This window comes from Pan troglodytes, chromosome 10 (genome assembly GCF_028858775.2).
Source record: "Pan troglodytes isolate AG18354 chromosome 10, NHGRI_mPanTro3-v2.0_pri, whole genome shotgun sequence".
Lineage (NCBI taxonomy): Eukaryota > Metazoa > Chordata > Mammalia > Primates > Hominidae > Pan > Pan troglodytes.
This window is the reverse complement of record NC_072408.2, coordinates 129,789,854-129,806,931: the sequence shown is the minus strand read 5'-3', so window position 1 is coordinate 129,806,931 and position 17,078 is coordinate 129,789,854. Positions and strand designations below refer to the sequence as shown.

At 52.1% G+C, this 17,078-nt stretch overlaps 1 protein-coding gene across 23 annotated transcripts in view; it reads left to right on the top strand.

Moving 5' to 3' along the window:
- The window catches only part of ABCB9 (ATP binding cassette subfamily B member 9), a 47,610-nt gene that overhangs the window by 12,185 nt on the left and 18,347 nt on the right, over nt 1-17,078 (top strand). For all 23 annotated transcript variants that reach the window (XR_010147834.1, XR_010147832.1, XR_010147833.1 and 20 more), the window contains 5 exons: nt 2,386-3,073; nt 12,178-12,292; nt 12,825-12,955; nt 13,914-14,119; nt 16,496-16,693. Coding sequence is in view for 19 of the 23 variants with exons in the window: in XM_054663774.2 (XP_054519749.2) it covers nt 2,473-3,073; nt 12,178-12,292; nt 12,825-12,955; nt 13,914-14,119; nt 16,496-16,693 (1,251 nt within the window). In the remaining 4 variants the exon portion in view is untranslated. The remainder of the gene's footprint in view (nt 1-2,385; nt 3,074-12,177; nt 12,293-12,824; nt 12,956-13,913; nt 14,120-16,495; nt 16,694-17,078) is intronic.

Here is a 17,078-nt window from a genome sequence, read left to right as displayed (position 1 = left end):
TTATTAGACAACTGCTTTGTGCCAGGCACGCAGTAGACAGGTGGAGAGGCAGATGCTGGGGTCCTACACTCACTGACTGCCTCAAGTCATCCTGGCTTGGGCCCTTGTTGGCTGAATGTCTGGATCAGGTGGTTTTGTCTCTCTGTGCCTCAGTTTCCCTAACTGTAAACGGGAATATGGAAACCCTGGCCTCGTGGGACTGTGTGAGGTTCCAGTCATGCCACAGTGTGAGCGGTTTGGGCACCTGGGCGCCAGAGCTTCGGGGAGAGGATCTCTCTCAGGATGGCCCCTTCCCAGCCACGACAGTCATCCCCGCTGTCACCCAGCGCCTCACCCCTCCTCTTGGGGGATCTAGAGCTCAGCCCATTTTGCAGATATGACAACAAAAGGCCCAGGGGAGGAAGGACTGGAGCTGAGACAGGAGGTAGCACCCAGGGACACACCCCAGCCCGGTCCTAACCCTACCCTGGACAAGCCCCACTCACAAACTCAGGCCTCCAGGCCCGCTTCCCAGGTGTCCCTGCGGCTCTGGGGGAGTCCTGAGGGACCCAGTGCCGGGAGATGCCTTGGATAAAGCAGACATCAAGATTCAGAAAACCAAAGGGGCCTAGGGCTGGGCACGAGGGCCAACCTGGGCAGGAGGATTCTGGAAACTTCCAAGCAGATGCCAAGGTTTCTGGATTGCTGTGTGGCCTGCAAGCCACCCCCACAGCTGTCAAGTTCCCTCTTAGACCAAAATAGTTTATTTGGGGTTGCAGAGATAGAAGGCCTGACGTGGGAGGAGAAAAGTGGACAAACATTTATTAAGCACACACTGTATATGGTTGATTACTATCAGCAGCAATTATGCACCAGGCACTCTGCCCAGAACTGACACATTGAACCTCACACTCACATTTTGCAAATGAGGAAACAGGTTCAGAGAAATGAGTAGTGGTAGTAAAGACAGCGGCTGTTTATTAAACTCTGCTTATCTCAGCTTCGTCCTCACTATGGATGCAAAATCCTCCAGATACTCCCCACCCTCTCTGATCTCATGGGGCCTTGCTGCCTTCCCAAGGGGCACTCCTGCCTTGGGGCTCTGGCACTGTTTCACCTGTGCCAAGTGCTTTTCCCCAGATAGCCACTTGGCAGACTTCCGTACCTCTTTCAAGTCTTGCTCAAGTGTTACCTACCCAGCGAGGTCTTCTCTGGCCCCCTATTTAAAATTGATCTCTGGCCCCGCACAGTGGCTCACGCTTATGATCCCAGACTTTGGGATACTGAGGCAGGTGGATCACTTGAGGTCAGGAGTTTGAGAACAGCCTGGCCAACATGGTGAAACCCCGTCTCTACTAAAAAAAATACAAAAAGTTAGCCAGTCATGGTGGTGGGGTACCTGTAGTCCCAGCTACTTGGGGGGCTGAGGCAGGAGAATCGCTTGAACCAGGGAGACGGAGGTTACGGTGAGCCGGGATCGCACCACTGTACTCCAGCCTGGGCGACAGAGCAAGACTCTGTCTCAAATAAATAAATAAATAAAATAAAATTGATCTCTGTCTTCCCCCACCCCATCCTATTCACCCTCACCCCATCCTATTTACCCCCCTCTTTTTTCCACCACAACCCTTATCTCTTTTTTTTAATTAAAAAAAAATTTTTTTTTAGAGATAGGATCTTGCTGTCACCAGGGCTGGAGTGTAGTGGCATGATCATAGCTCACTGTGGCCTCGAACTCCCAGGCTGAAGAAGCGATCCTCCCATCTTGGCCTCCCAAGTAGCTTGGACTACAGGAGCATGCTACCACACTCAGTTAATGTTTGTTTGTTTGTTTGTTTGCTTTTTAAAGACAGGGTCTCACCCTGTTGCCCAGGCTGCTCTCCAACTCCTGGCCTCAAGGGATCCTCCAACCTTGGCCTCACAAGACACACATCATTTCCTTATTATCTTTTTTTTTTTTTTTTGAGATGGAGTCTCGCTCTGTCACCCAGCTAAATTTTGTATTTTTAGTAGAGATGGGGGTTTCACCATGTTGGCCAGGCTGGTCTTCAACTCCTGACCTCAGGTGATCCACCTACCTCGGCCTCCCAAAGTGCTGGGATTACAGGCGTGAGCCCATTTCCTTATTATCTGTCTCCTGCATGAGTATGTCATCTCCAGGAGAGCAGGGATCTTCGTTGTTTTTGTTCATGACAGAGAACAAAGAATAGCACCTGGCCACAGTGGGCACTCAGTAAGTATCCCTTGAATGAGTGGAATCTTCTTAGTACCCCGGGAAGTTGATATTGCCATTTTACAGATGAGAAAACTAAGGCTCAGAGATGTCAAGTGACTTTCTCAAGGTCACACAGCCAGCGAGTGGCAAACCTGAACCCCTTGTGCTGATGTTTGCTGTTGTCCCTACAGGCCTGGCCGCGCCCTGTGGATGATGATGGCCTTGCCCCCGTGAGCTACAACCTGGCCTTCAGCACCCACCCACCTCCAACCAGCAGGATGCGGCTGTGGAAGGCGGTGGTGGTGACTTTGGCCTTCATGAGTGTGGACATCTGCGTGACCACGGCCATCTATGTCTTCAGCCACCTAGACCGCAGCCTCCTGGAGGACATCCGCCACTTCAACATCTTTGACTCGGTGCTGGATCTCTGGGCAGCCTGCCTGTACCGCAGCTGCCTGCTGCTGGGAGCCACCATTGGTGTGGCCAAGAACAGTGCGCTGGGGCCCCGGCGGCTGCGGGCCTCGTGGCTGGTCATCACCCTCGTGTGCCTCTTCGTGGGCATCTATGCCATGGTGAAGCTGCTGCTCTTCTCAGAGGTGCGCAGGCCCATCCGGGACCCCTGGTTCTGGGCCCTGTTCGTGTGGACGTACATATCACTCGGCGCATCCTTCCTGCTCTGGTGGCTGCTGTCCACCGTGCGGCCAGGCACCCAGGCCCTGGAGCCAGGGGCAGCCACCGAGGCTGAGGGCTTCCCTGGGAGCGGCCGGCCACCGCCCGAGCAGGCGTCTGGGGCCACGCTGCAGAAGCTGCTCTCCTACACCAAGCCCGACGTGGCCTTCCTCGTGGCCGCCTCCTTCTTCCTCATCGTGGCAGCTCTGGGTAAGTAAGGACCTCGGGGACACGTGGCCACCAGAACATCAAATTAGGTGGATATGACTGCCTTAGATTTTAAAAGATTTTACTTACGTGGTTCAGACATCAAATTGATATGAAAAGGAAAACAGGCCAGGCATAGTGGCTCATATCTATAATCCCAGCACTTTGGGAGGCTGAGGTAGGAAGATCACTTGAGCCCAGGAGTTGAAAACCAGCCTGGGCAACATAGCGAGAACCCATTTCTATTTTATTTATTTATTTATTTATTTATTGTATTTATTTATTTTTTCGAAACATAGTATTGCTGTGTCACCTAGGCTAGAGTGCAGTGGCACAATCTCAGGTCACTGCAACCTCTGCCTCCCAGCTTCAAGTGATTCTCCTGCCTCAGCCTCCCAAGTAGCTGGGACTACAGGCATATGCCACCACGCCCAACTAATTTTTGTATTTTTAGTAGAAACAGGGTTTCGCCATGTTGGCCAGGCTGGTCTTGAACTCCTGACCTCAGGTGATCCACTGGCCTCGGCCTCCCAAAGTGCTGGAATTACAGGCGTGATCCACGGTGCCTGCCCCATTTCTATTTTATGTAATTTAAAACGAAAACATAGGCCAGGCGCGGTGGCTCACGCCTGTAATCCCAGCACTTTGGGAGGCCAAGGTGGGAAGACTGCCTAAGCCCAAGAGTTCAAGACCAGCCTGGGCAATATGACAAGACCCCATCTCAATTTAAAAAAGGAAAAAGTAAAAGACAAGAGAAGAAAAAGTAAACTATGAGTTCCACTCCTGTTTTTTTCTTTTTTTAGACAGGGTCTCACTCTGTTGCCCAGGCTGTAGTGCAGTGGCATGATCACAGCTTACGGCAGCTTCAACCTCCCAGGCTCAAGTAATCCCCCCACCTCAGTCTCCCAAATAGCTGGGACTACAGGGGTGTGCACCACACCCAGCTAATTAAAAAAAGAAAAATTTGTAAAGATAGGATCTCACTATGTTGTCCAGGCTGATCTCGAACTCCTGGGCTCAAGTGATCCTCCCACCTTGGCCTCTCAAAGCACTGGGATTACAGGCGCAAGCCACAATGCCTGGCTGTGTTTCACTTCTAATTCTACCCTGATCATCCTGCCCAGGGCTAACTGCAGGAAAAGGACCCAGAAACTCCCAGGTGGCCAGGAAAGCACTCTTTCTTACTCAATTCTTGTGCATGTTCCCAGCTTTTCCTTATGCAGCTACAAGCACATCAAAAGAACATGCGTCACTCCCCCACCTCTCACCCACATTGTTTTATGTTTTGCTCTTTTCACTTAACAATATGTTCTGGAATTTTTCCAACCAGTACCTCATTGTTTTATTTGGCTTCATAATATTCCATTGTGCGGCTATACCATAGATTATTTAGTTGGTCTCCCATCATTTGACTCTTGGGTTATTTTGAGCCTTTTCCTCTTAACATGAATTTTTTTTTTTTTTTTTTGAGATGGAGTCTTGCTCTGTCACCCAGGCTGGAATGCAGTGGTGCGATCTTGGCTCACCGCAACCTCCATCTCCTGGGTTCAAGCGATTCTCCTGCCTCAGCCACCCAAGCAGCTGGGATTACAGGCGCCTGCCACCACGTCTGGCTAATTTTTGTATTTTTAGTAGAGACGGGGTTTCACCATGTTGGCCAGGCTAGTCTCAAACTCCTGAGTTCAAGCGATCTGCCTGCCTTGGCCTCCCAAAGTGCTGGGATTACAGGCATGAGCCGCTGCGCCCGACCTGCACGTCAATAATTCTGTTCATACACATTTCATATGAATGTGGATGGATCTGTAGAATAAATTCCTGGAGCTGGGATCATCAGAGAATAGACTAGAAAACATCAGAGTGGGCAGGCGTGGTGGCTCATGCCTGTAATCCCAGCGCTTTGGGAGGCCGAGGCAGGCAGATCACGAAAAAAAAAAAAACTCTCAGCAGTTTGAGACCAAAAAAAAAAAAAAAAGATATTAATATTTTAGTTGTGTGTGCCTACGTGCAGGTGTGGCCTGGTTTGTGACGTGAAATGTATTTGTGCCTGTGAGTCTGGTCCAAACAGTTTGAAGGCACCACTCAGCAACATGGGTGGGAAGGTGGCACTGCATGGTTGGAGCTCACAGGTTTTGGGGGCAACGAGGCCTGGGCACAAATCCCTGTCCTGCTCCCTACCCAGCCGAGTGGCCCTGCGCAAGTTCTCCAGCCTTTCTGAGCCTCACTTCCCTCCTCTGTGCAACAAGGATTGTTGGAGTCCTTATTTCCTGACATTTTAGATGCTGAAAAGAACGGGAGAGCTGGGTGCAGTGGCTCATGTCTAATCCCAGCACTTTGGGAGACCAAGGCTACAGGATCACTTGAGCCCAGGAGTTTGAGACCACTCTGGGCAACACAGCGGGACCCTGTCTCTAAAAAAAAATGTTTTTTTTAATTAGCCGGGCATGGTGGTACTTGCCTATAGTCCCAGCTACTCAGGAGGCTAAGGTGGGAGGATCCCTTGAGCTCAGGAGTTTGAGTTATAGTGAGCCATGATGACACCACTGCCCTCCAGCCCGGGCAACAGAGCAAGACCTGTCTCTACCAAAGAAAAAAAAAAAAAAAATAGGAGAAGGACTAAGTACAGAGCTTGGCTTGTCATGGTAAGTGCTCAGGGTTGTTAGCTATTATGAGTTTTAAAAATTTTAAGCCGGGCGCGGTGGCTCATGCCTGTAATCCCAACACTTTGGGAGGCCGAGGTGGGCAGATCACTTGAGGTCAGGAGTTTGAGACCAGCCTGGCCAACATGGTGAAACCCCGTCTCTGCTAAAAGATATATAAATATTAGCCGGGCGCAGTGGTTCATGCCTATAATCCCAGCACTTTGGGAGGCCGAGGCAAGTGGATCACCTGAGGTCAGGAGTTCGAGACCAGCCTGGCAACATGGTGAAACCCCATCTCTACTAAAAATATAAAACTTAGCCAGATGTGCTGGCATACGCCTGTAATTCCAGCTATTTGGGAGGCTGAGGCAGGAGAATCGCTTGAACCTGGGAGGCAGAGGTTGCAGTGAGCCAAGCTCACACAACTGCACTCCAGCCTGGGTGACAAAGTGAGACTCCATCTCAAAAAACATAAATAATAAAATAGTAAAATAAAAATGTTAACTGACAGAGACAGAGCCTAGAGAGGTGACAATGCAATAACAATGCCAGAATGTTCTGAGAGAGGACAGGCGAACCCAGAGCTGGCCCTGACTCTGCAGCCCTGTCCTCCTACGATCTACCTCTGCCCTCTCAGTCCCATCCCCTCAACATCTGTGTGAGGTTAGGCAAGTTATTTAACTCCTCTAAGTCTTAGCCTCCTCTTCTGTGACATGGGCATAGTAGTACCCCTCCAATGGGGTTGGAAAGGTCAGTGAATCCACATGGGTGAGACACCTTGGACAGCTCCTGGCACATAGACACCTCCCAGTAATACTAGCAGGTGTGAGGACTGGGATGACCCCTTCCCATTCAACCAGGCAGTTTCTCCTGCTCATGCTGGGCGGCCCAAAAGTCCCCTCCTTAGGAAGCCACCTTAGATTCTGCCAACTGTGGCAACTTTGTCTGCACCTCAGTTATAGCTTTTATGACATAAAAATCATGTGTTCAGGCTGGGTGTGGTGGCTCACACCTATAATCCCAGCACTCTGGGGAGCTGAGGCCTGCAGATCACCTGAGGTTAGGAGTTCGAGACTAGCCTGGACAATATGGCAAAACCCCGTCTCTACTAAAACTACAAAAATTAGCTGGGCATGGTGGCAGCCGCCTGTAATCCCAGCTACTCAGAAGGCTGATGCAGGATATCTTGAACCCAGGAGGTGGAGGCTGCAGTGAGCTGGGATTGTGCCACAGCACTCCAGCCTAGGCAACAAAGTGAGACGCCGTCTCAAAAAAAAAAAAAAAAAAAAAAAAAAAAAAAACCCAAAAAACTATGCATTTATGCTGGGCACCGTGGCTCATGCCTACAATGCCAGTACTTTGGGAGTCTGAGGCAGGAGGATCACTTGAGGCCAGGAGTTCAAGACCAGTCTGGCCAACATAGCAAGACCCTGTTATGTATGCATTCACCCTCCTGCCTCCCCTCCCAGGTCCTGAGCCCCTCAGGGGCAGGGGCCAGGTCTGACTCACCCTGGATCCCAGTAGCTGGCACAGAGATGGGCTCACTGAATGAATAAATGAACAAAAGTATGAATGACTGTCATGCCTGTGCAGACAGATGGTGCCCCATGCCATGACCTTGTTTACCTGACCTGCTGGGGCCCTGCCGTCAGCTGCTGTGTGGTCGGGGAATGCAGACATCCTTAAATACTGCTGAGCAGATTTTCCCGGCTTGCAGGATTGCATCAAGAGTCAGGGCACAGACTCGAGGCTCAGGCTCCCGACTTCACTGATAATTTTAGGCAAGTTATTAACCTGGCCAACGCTCACTTGACCATTCTGAAGTGAGGGCTTTCTTGGGGTACTGTGAGAAAGAAGTGAGAGGAAGCTTGGTGCCTAGCACAAGTAAATACTTAATCAGTGTTAGGGCCAGGTGCAATGCCATGTACCTGTGACCGCAGCTACTTGGGTGGCCAAGGAGGGAGGGTTGCTTTGGCTTAGGAGTTTGAGACCAACCTGGGCAACATAGCGAGACCCCATCTCAAAAAAGACAATTAGGTACTGTGATTATTAATAATTATTTTTCAATCAACAAGCATTCAGCAGTGCCCAGCTTTTCTGTACCCTGAGAATCTTAAAACAAACAAACAAAAACAAAAAACAAAAAACCACCCATTGGGAAATGTTAGTTTTAGGGTTGAGTATCTCTTATTAAATTAAGGTTCTTTAGAGGCCAAGTGCAGCAGCTCACACCTATAATCCCAGCACTTTGGAAGGCTGAGGTGGGCAGATCACTTGAGGTCAGGAGTTCAAGACTAGCTTGGCCAACATGGCGAAACTCCGTCTCTACTAAAAATACAAAAATCAGCCGGGCGTGGTGGCACACGCCTGTAATCCCAGCTGCTCAGAAGGCTGAGGCAGGAGAATTGCTTGAACCTGGGAGGTGGAGGTTGCAGTGAGCTGATATCGTGCCACTGCACTCCAGCCTGGGTGACGGAACGAGACTCTGTCTCAAAAAATAAAAAATAGGCCGGGCACGGTGGCTCACACCTGTAATCTCAGCACTTTGGGAGGCCAAGGGGGGCAGATCACCTGAGGTCAGGAGTTCGAGACCAGCCTGACCAACATGGAGAAACCCCGTCTCTACTAAAAATACAAAATTAGCCAGGTGTGGTGGCGCATGCCTGTAATCCCAGCTACTCGGGAGGCTGAGGCAGGAGAATCGCTTGAACCCAGGAGGCAGAGGTTGCTGTGAGTGGAGATCGCACCATTGCATCCCAGCCTGGGCAACAAGAGTGAAACTCCGTCTCAAAAAAAATAAAAAAATACATAAAAAACAAATGGAGTCCTTTTTTTTTTTTTTTTTTTTTTGAGGCAGGGCCTCCCTCTGTCACCCAGGCTGGATGGAGTACAGTGGAGTGATCACAGCTGACTTCAGCCTTGACCTCTCCAGCTCAAGTGATCCTCCCACCTCGACCTCCCAAAGTGCTGGGATTGCAGGTGTGAGCTACCTTCTGTAGCCTAAGATTCTTTAATATGGATTTCATGGCAAACCAAATGTATAAACTTGGGCAAGTGACTTAATCTCTCTGAGCCTCAGTTTCCTCTTTTGTGGAAAGAATACATTTCCACAAATGGAAGGAATAATTGTACCAAACCTATAGGATTACTGGGTGGCCTTTGAGACTTAAGAAGGTAGGGGAGCAGATATCTGGGGTAAGTGGCTGGGTGCGGTGGCTCACACCTGTAATCCCAGCATTTTGGAAGGCCGAGGCGGGCAGATCACTTGAGGTCAAGAGTTCGAGACCAGCCTGGGCAACATGGTGAAACCCCGTCTCTAATAAAAATATAAAATTTAGGCCAGGCGCGATGGCTCATGCCTGTAATCCCAGCACTTTGGGAGGCCAAGGCAGGTGGATCACGAGGTCAGGAGTTCAAGATCAGCCAGGCCAACATGGTGAAACCCCATCTCTACTAAAAATACAAAAATTAGCCAGGCGCAATGGCAGGTGTCTGTAATCCCAGCTACTCGGGAGGCTGAGGCAGGAGAATCACTTGAACCCAGGTGGCAGAGGTTACAGCGAGCTGAAATCGTGCCAATACACTCCAGCCTGGGCGACAGAGTGCGACTCCGTCTCAAAATATATATATACATATATAAAATTTAGCTGGGTGTGATGGCGGTCACCTATAATCTCAGCTACTTGGGAGGCTGAGGCATGAGAATCACTTGAACCCAGGAAGTGGAGGTTGCAGTGAGCTGAGATCATGCCACTGCACTCCAGCCTGGGTAACAGACTGAGACTCCATCTCAAAAAAAAAAAAAAATGTATGTGGTAAGAGCACTCCAGGCAGAAGGACTAGCCCATGCAAAGGTCCTGAGGCAGGAAGGTGCCCAGTTGTTCAAGAGCAGACACCAGTTAGCTGGAGCAGAGGGAGTGAGATGGGGCGGGGAGAAGACAAAGGTCTCTGCTAGCGGCTCAATCATGCAGGTCCTTGTGGGCTATTGTAAAGACTTTGGCTTTTACCATCTCACTGGATGAGAAGGGGGATTTGGACTGTTTTGAGCCAAGGAGCAACAAGATCTGAAGTTAGTTCCAACAGGATCCTGCCGTCTACTGTGTGGACAGGCTGATGTGAGCAAAGTTGAGAGCAGGCTACTGAGATAGTCCCAGTGAGGTTAATGACTTGGACCAGGGTTGGGGCAGTAGAGGCAGTGAAAGTGGTCAGGTTCTGGAAATGGTCTGAGTATTTGCTGGTGCATTGGAGAGTTTCACGTAATTCTTGTGCAGATTCAGCAAGAGAGTTTGCCGGCATGCTTTGCACAGCCCCTGGTACCCAGTAAGGCGATTATTAGCATTGGTGCTTGCTGGAATCAGATATTCCAGAATATATTCTGTCACAGCTCACCGTTGCCCTCTTCTTTTCTGTGGGTAAACTGAGGCAGAAACTCAGGCTGGGTGGAACTCTGCAGCCTCGGCTGGAGACCTCGTCTGGCCAAGGACTGTGGGGACACAGACCCTCTAGGCTGCCACCTCATGGTCCCAGCAGAGGGCACCAGAACTGCACAGAAAGTCTCACTACCCAAGTGTCTGAGCCAGGCCAGACTGTGCTAGCCAGACCTGCCCGGGGTTCATTCACTGACCTTTATTGAGCACCTACTGTATGCCCAGCCCCAAACCTGGCTCTGCTCATGGAAAGAACTTCAGTGGAAACAGGTCCTGGGATGAACAAGAGCCTGGCCTGGCCTGGTGATGCCACTATTTCCTTAAGAGGAGAGTGGACATTCCGGATTATTGTCGGGGGAGTCTCATTTCTGCTGCTATAACAAAATACCACAGACTGGGTCATTTAGAAACCATAGAAGCTGATTTCTTACTGTTCTAGAGGCTGGGAAGTCCCAGATCAAGGTGCCAGCAGGTTTGGTGTCGTGAGGGCCACTCTCTGCTTCCAAGATGGTCCCTCCTTGCTGTGTCCTCTGGAGGGGAAGACTGCTGTGTCCTCACGCTGCAGAAGGTGGAAGGGCGAGAGATGGCAAACCAGGCTTACAAGCCCTTTGAAAAGGGCCCTCATCCCATCCTGGAGAGCTCTGCCCTTGTGACTTAATCACTATCACATTGGCGATTATGTTTCAATATGTAAATTTTGGGAGATGCATTCAGACCACAGGAGGAAGGGAAAAGAAGGAGCCCCCAGGTTGAAAGCCAGTTTAGGTTTGAGTCCCAGCCTTTCCCCTTGCTATGTGACCTGGAGTAAATTTCTCAGCCTCTCTGAGTCTCCCATTCCACCCCAGGATTGTTGTGAAAACACAGTAAGGCAAGCGGGTAAGAAAGCACCCAGCAAGGTGTCAAGTGCCCCACCAGGAGGGGTGGGGTGGCAATTTCCAGCATTGCTTGGAACCAGAATAGCAACGTCTTCTGAGGTTCCAGAATTTGGACTCTGAACCCATTGAGAAGAATGAAATCAACTTTGGCGTCAATCAGCCACTGATTGCCATGTGGCCTGGACGAGTCATCTCATTCAACTTCACTTTCAGCCGGACGCTGTGACTCAGGCCTGTAACCCCAGCACTTTGGGAAGCTGAGGTGGGTGGATCGCTTGAGCCCAGGAGTTAGAGACCAGCCTGGGCAACCTAGTGAAACCTCGTCTCTACAAAAAAATACAAAAAATTAGCTAGGCCTGGTGGCGTGTGCCTGTAGTCCCGGCTACTCAGGAGTCTGAGATGGGAAGATCCACTGAGCCCAGGAGGTTGAGGCTGCACTCCAGCCTGGGCGACAGGAGCGAAACCCTGTCTCAAAAAGTTAAAAAAAAGTTAAAAAAAAAAAAAAGGAAAATATTTTAGAAAAAGAAAAACAAATTAAATTAATTTTTCTCATTTGTAAAATGGGGGTGATTCCAGGGCCTGCTCCAAAGGGAATGAAACAAAGTTCAGGAGCGGTGGCTCATACCTATAATCCCAGTACTTTGGGAGGCCAAGGTAGGAGGATTGCTTCAACCCAGGAGGTTGAGACCAGCTTGGGCCACATAGTGAGACCCCTGTCTCTACAAAAAAAAAAAAAAAATTAGCCTGGCATGGTGGCACATGCCTGTATTCCCTACTCAGGAGGCTGAGACAGGAGGATCACCTGAGCCCAGGAGTTTGATGCTGCAGTGAGCTATGATTACACCACTGCACTCCAGCCTGGGGGACACAGCGAGACCCTGTCTCAAAAAACAAGAGAATGAAGCATCCTGCAGGAGCCCTGGCTCGATGCCTAGTAGCCACTATAAATAAAGAAGAACCAGCAGGCCCAGTGCTCCCCTGTTCTCTGAGGAGGGGGGCATTAAGCACCCTGGGGCCCCACGATGGGCAGCAAGAGTTTGCCGAGGGAGGAAAGCCCACCGGTGGAGTGGGCAGAGGGGTTGGTGTGTGGACTTCTGGAGCCTCAGGAGGAAGGGTGCGGGTTCCTCTGGCTGCAGACGTCCCTGAGGCTGCCCTGCCTCCCCCAGGAGAGACCTTCCTGCCCTACTACACGGGCCGCGCCATTGATGGCATCGTCATCCAGAAAAGCATGGATCAGTTCAGCACGGCTGTCGTCATCGTGTGCCTGCTGGCCATTGGCAGGTAGCTGGCTCAACCCCCACGCCCTGCCCCGCACACCCCGACTTGCACCAGGGAGGGAAGGGAGGGCCTGTTCCTAAGGAAGACAGGGGCCAGGGAGGCCCTGGAAATGCCCCTGGTGGGCCTGTCCCTCAGCTGGTCACCCTGGGAACCGGCTTCCACACTGTCTTAGAGCACGCTAGAACCACACCCTCTGGTCCCTGAAAAGGGCTTCAGTCCTCAGGGTTCCCTGCTCACCCTCCCTGGCTGTTTTCCAAGTAGGAATCTGGTCCCAAACAGAACCGGCTTTGTCTGAGCTGTTCTGGAAGGAAGAGGATCTGGCTGGCACATTTGGGTCTCTTGTCCCACAACTGTCCCCTTTGCCCTCACCTTGAGGGGGGCTCCCACTGGGAATGAGGGGGACCCCACAGGGATGCCAGCCCTGGAGTGGGGCTGCGGTGGGGCTCCCAGGCCTGCCGGCAGCGGGAGGGGGCAGCCGGGTGTGGTCACTGGTCTGGAAGGACATCGTGCTATAACATCTCTTATCTGCAATTAGCTCATTTGCCGCAGGTATTCGGGGCGGCATTTTTACCCTCATATTTGCCAGACTGAACATTCGCCTTCGAAACTGTCTCTTCCGCTCACTGGTGTCCCAGGAGACAAGCTTCTTTGATGAGAATCGCACAGGTTGGTCCTTCCAGTGCCCTAGGTGTCCTGGGGGCTGGGCCCCACCCCTGTGGGCTTGCCTGGCCCTGAGGAATGAAATGGGCGTGTGGGTGGTCTCAGCCCTCTGTCTTCTCCTCCTGCTGTTAGTTCAGGCTGGGAACACCCTGGGCTTGGCCTGTGTCCTGGGAGCTGGCTTGCTCACTGAGGTTTTGGTGTGGGCTGCGGCCTCTGTGGGGCCCAGGCCAGGCCACCCGAGGTCCCTGCAGGAGCCAAGGCCTTGCTTTCCATTGCCCCATGGAAACCACCAGGGCCAGGACTACCCATGCCTGTGGCCGACAGAGACCCTGCTCCCATGGGGGTCAGCGGGTGAGGGCCAGGGGCCACAACGGGAAAGACGATAGAATATCCACCAAGATCCAAGCTCTGAGAGACACCAGCCTGGGTCGAAGCCCTGGTTCCTCCACTCACGAACTTCACCTCTCTGATCCTCTGTTTTCTTGTCTGTAAAATGGGAACACGGATAGTAGCCACCCCATGGGGTCCTTACACAGCTCTTAGCACAATGTCCAACTTAGGTAAGAAGTGTCTGTGCTTTCCTGCCCGCCACCAGCCAGGTTGTTATTTCCCTAGAAGGGAAGAGGAGTTACCCCCTCTGCCAGTGACAGGGAGGAGACATGGGTTTGAAGTCTGGCTCAGTCACAGACAGGCTGTGTGACTCTACAGGGGCCTTCCTGTTCTGAGCCCCAGCCTCCTCCGCTGTACAGCGGGATGTCGTGAAGCTTAAGCAAGATGCTGATGACTGGGATTGGCTCAGAGTAGCCCTCGAGGGGTATCTGCTCTTCTCCCCCACCCCCCAACCCCGCCCACAGGTAGGGAGGCCCGGCTTCCCAGTGTCTGTCTCAGAGGCCCCTTAGCATCCCCCACCGCCACCCCCGAGGCCCGGGTTGCTGTGGTGAGAGCTGCGCCGCGTGTGTTCCAGGGGACCTCATCTCCCGCCTGACCTCGGACACCACCATGGTCAGCGACCTGGTCTCCCAGAACATCAATGTCTTCCTGCGGAACACAGTCAAGGTCACGGGCGTGGTGGTCTTCATGTTCAGCCTCTCATGGCAGCTCTCCTTGGTCACCTTCATGGGCTTCCCCATCATCATGATGGTGTCCAACATCTACGGCAAGTACTACAAGGTAGGCCTGCCCCGTCTCTGCTGGGGACTGTGCGCCCTGGCAGCCCCCAAACATCCCCTTAGGAGGGGCTCAGGGGGCCACTAAGGGCTAGTGAAGGACAGGTCTTGAGGCTGTGTTTGCATTCATTCATTCATTTCTTCGCTCATTCAGTAAATAATTATTGACCACCTGCTATGTCCCAGGCACTGGGATACATCAGTGAAAAAGACAAGGCCCCTGCCTTCCTGGAACTTGTATCTAGTGTCAGAGACAGATATTAGGTACCAACAGCATAAAGAATGAGAATCCACAATACAGTAAAAGATGGTCAGTGCTAAGGAGAAACATGAAGTGAGCAGAGGGATTGGGAGCATTGGGTGTAGCTGCAATTTTAAATTGGATTTACTGGCTGGGCCCGGTGGCTCATGCCTGTAATCCCAGAACTTTGGGAGGCACAGGCAGGAGGACCACTTGAGCCTAGGAGTTCGAGACAAGATTGGACAATATAGCAAGACCCCATCTCTATAAAAAAAAATTTTTTTTAGTTAGCTGGGCTTGGTGGCGCATGCCTGTGGTCCCAGCTACCTGGGATGCTGAGGTGGAGGATCGCCTGAGCCCAGGAGGTCGAGGCTGTAGTGAGCAATGATCGTGCCACTATACTCTAGCCTGGGTGACACAGCAAGACCCTGTCTCTAAAATGAATGAATAAATACAAGTTAAATAGGTCTTGCTGAGAAGGGGACATCTGAACAAGGGTCTGAAGGAGGCGGGCATCTTGGAAGGTATGTGCTGAGCAGAGGGCACAGCCCGTGAAAAGGCCCTGGGTTGGAACGTGCCTGGTGTGTATGTGGGGGTGGTGTGGGCCCGCTGTGATGCCATCATGGGCAGGCTGCTGTCCCCTCTGGCCACCCCACGGCACTGCTTCTGCTTCCGAGCTAGGCCCGTGAGCCAGGTTTGACCTCACCCTCCTCCTGCTTCCTGAATGGGCGGGTGCCCCCGAGCCCTAAGGGACAGATAGGCTGGGTTCAGATAGGCAGGGCTGTGACCCTGTGACAGGTACAGGCAACCCCCTCACAGTCACCCAGGCCCACGTGGGGTACTCTAGAGCAGGGGCTTGGATGCATGACGGCCTCCAGGTGGTGCCGGGTAAGTCGTTGTCGCAGCTCCATTGGAGCCTTTGGTGTTGGTGACCTGAGACCAGGGTAGCAAAGGAAGCCATCTCCCTCCCAACCCCCGGTGAGGCCACTCCCCACAGCCTTCTCCAGCCACACAGGTAGGACCTCTTCCCGAAGTTCCTGGTCACGAGCCTCCCCACTGTCCTCACTGAGATGAGAAAGTAAATCTATTCTTTAGAGTCTGAGCCATTTCTGGCACGCTGCTCCCCACCCCTTGCTTCCGGCCTTCCCACCAGCCCCTGGGATGGAGCAAGAAACCCTGGAGCTCCCCCTCAGCCCCCACCTCTGTGTGCACTGCAGGCCCTGCCTTTTAGTTCAGCTAAGGGAGGCCTCAGGAAGGCTCAATTTGGGTTTTCCACTCCATGCCTGAATGTGTTGTGTGTAGCCAGCGAGTCATCTCCACAAACCACACACACCGCCCATGGCCAAACATGACTCAGGCACCCTGCATGCTTCCTGCGGCTAGGGCGTGACACATGGTCATGGGACATGCCAGTGCATGCTCCTGTCCTGGACTCTCAGGCAGCCTTCCTGGCTGGCTTGAGAATCAGCACAGTGACTCCTGCAAAGTGTGAACAGCTCCACCCAGGGGCCTCTCCCAGGACTCTGGTGAACAGCAGCCTGATGGCCGCACACTTGGGACCACTTTTCAGCTCTGCCTGTGGTGACATGCATATGGTGTGGGCAGATTTCACAACCCATGGCCCCTGCCACCATGTAGAACTTGGCTGGGAGTTCTGGAATCTCTTTATCAACCCTCAGGCTCTAACATAATTTATGTTGATGATGTAAATGGTGCCCCTTTAATAGTTGGTGTTTCTTACATAGTGTACAACCTGAACAACCGCCCAAGGCATCCCCTGCTCTTCCAGCACAGGGTCAGGTGTTGAGGCCCCTTTTCTGAAAGGATTACCAAAAACTGTCCAGTCATGAATAGCCTCTTTTGAATACTGGGGATGACTTAACGATCAGCACCCCCTATCCTTCAGGAGCTGAAACCATTGCCCCAAGAGCCTCTCTGGAGTTGACTATCTGAGTGTGTCAAATTGAGCCAGAAGGAGATGGGGGAGAAAGGGCTAGATCTTGTCTTTTTGTCCTAGGAACCTCTTGCATATAGCTGGTGCCAGCGAAGGGTGGAAAAACCCAGAGAGGCCTGGGGGCTCCAGTACATAGTGAGGCTGTTTTGGGGGTCTTCTCCTTCTTGTCCCCCTCCTGTCCATAGAGGCTCTCCAAAGAGGTCCAGAATGCCCTGGCCAGAGCGAGCAACACGGCGGAGGAGACCATCAGTGCCATGAAGACTGTCCGGAGCTTCGCCAATGAGGAGGAGGAGGCAGAGGTGTACCTGCGGAAGCTGCAGCAGGTGTACAAGCTGAACAGGAAGGAGGCAGCTGCCTACATGTACTACGTCTGGGGCAGCGGGGTACGTGCCCCTGGCCAGGCAGTTCTGGCTGTGGAGGGATGGGATGCAAAGATGGGGGAAGCCCTCGATCTAGGACATCAGCCCTGCATGTTGGTATCAAGCTGGTGGAGAATCTTTCTTTCTTTCTTTTTTTTTTTTTTTTTGAGACAGAGCCTCACTCTGTCACCCAGGCTGGAGTGCAGTGGCACCATCTCAGCTCACTGCAACCTCCGCCTCCTGGGTTCAAGCAATTCTCCTGCCTCAGCCTCCTGCATAGCTGGGACCACAGGCGCCCGCCACCATGCCTGGCTAATTTTTGTATTTTTGGTAGAGACGGGGTTTCACTATCTTGGCCAGGCTGGTCTCGAACTCCTGAGCTCAGGTGATCCACCCGCATCAGCCTCCC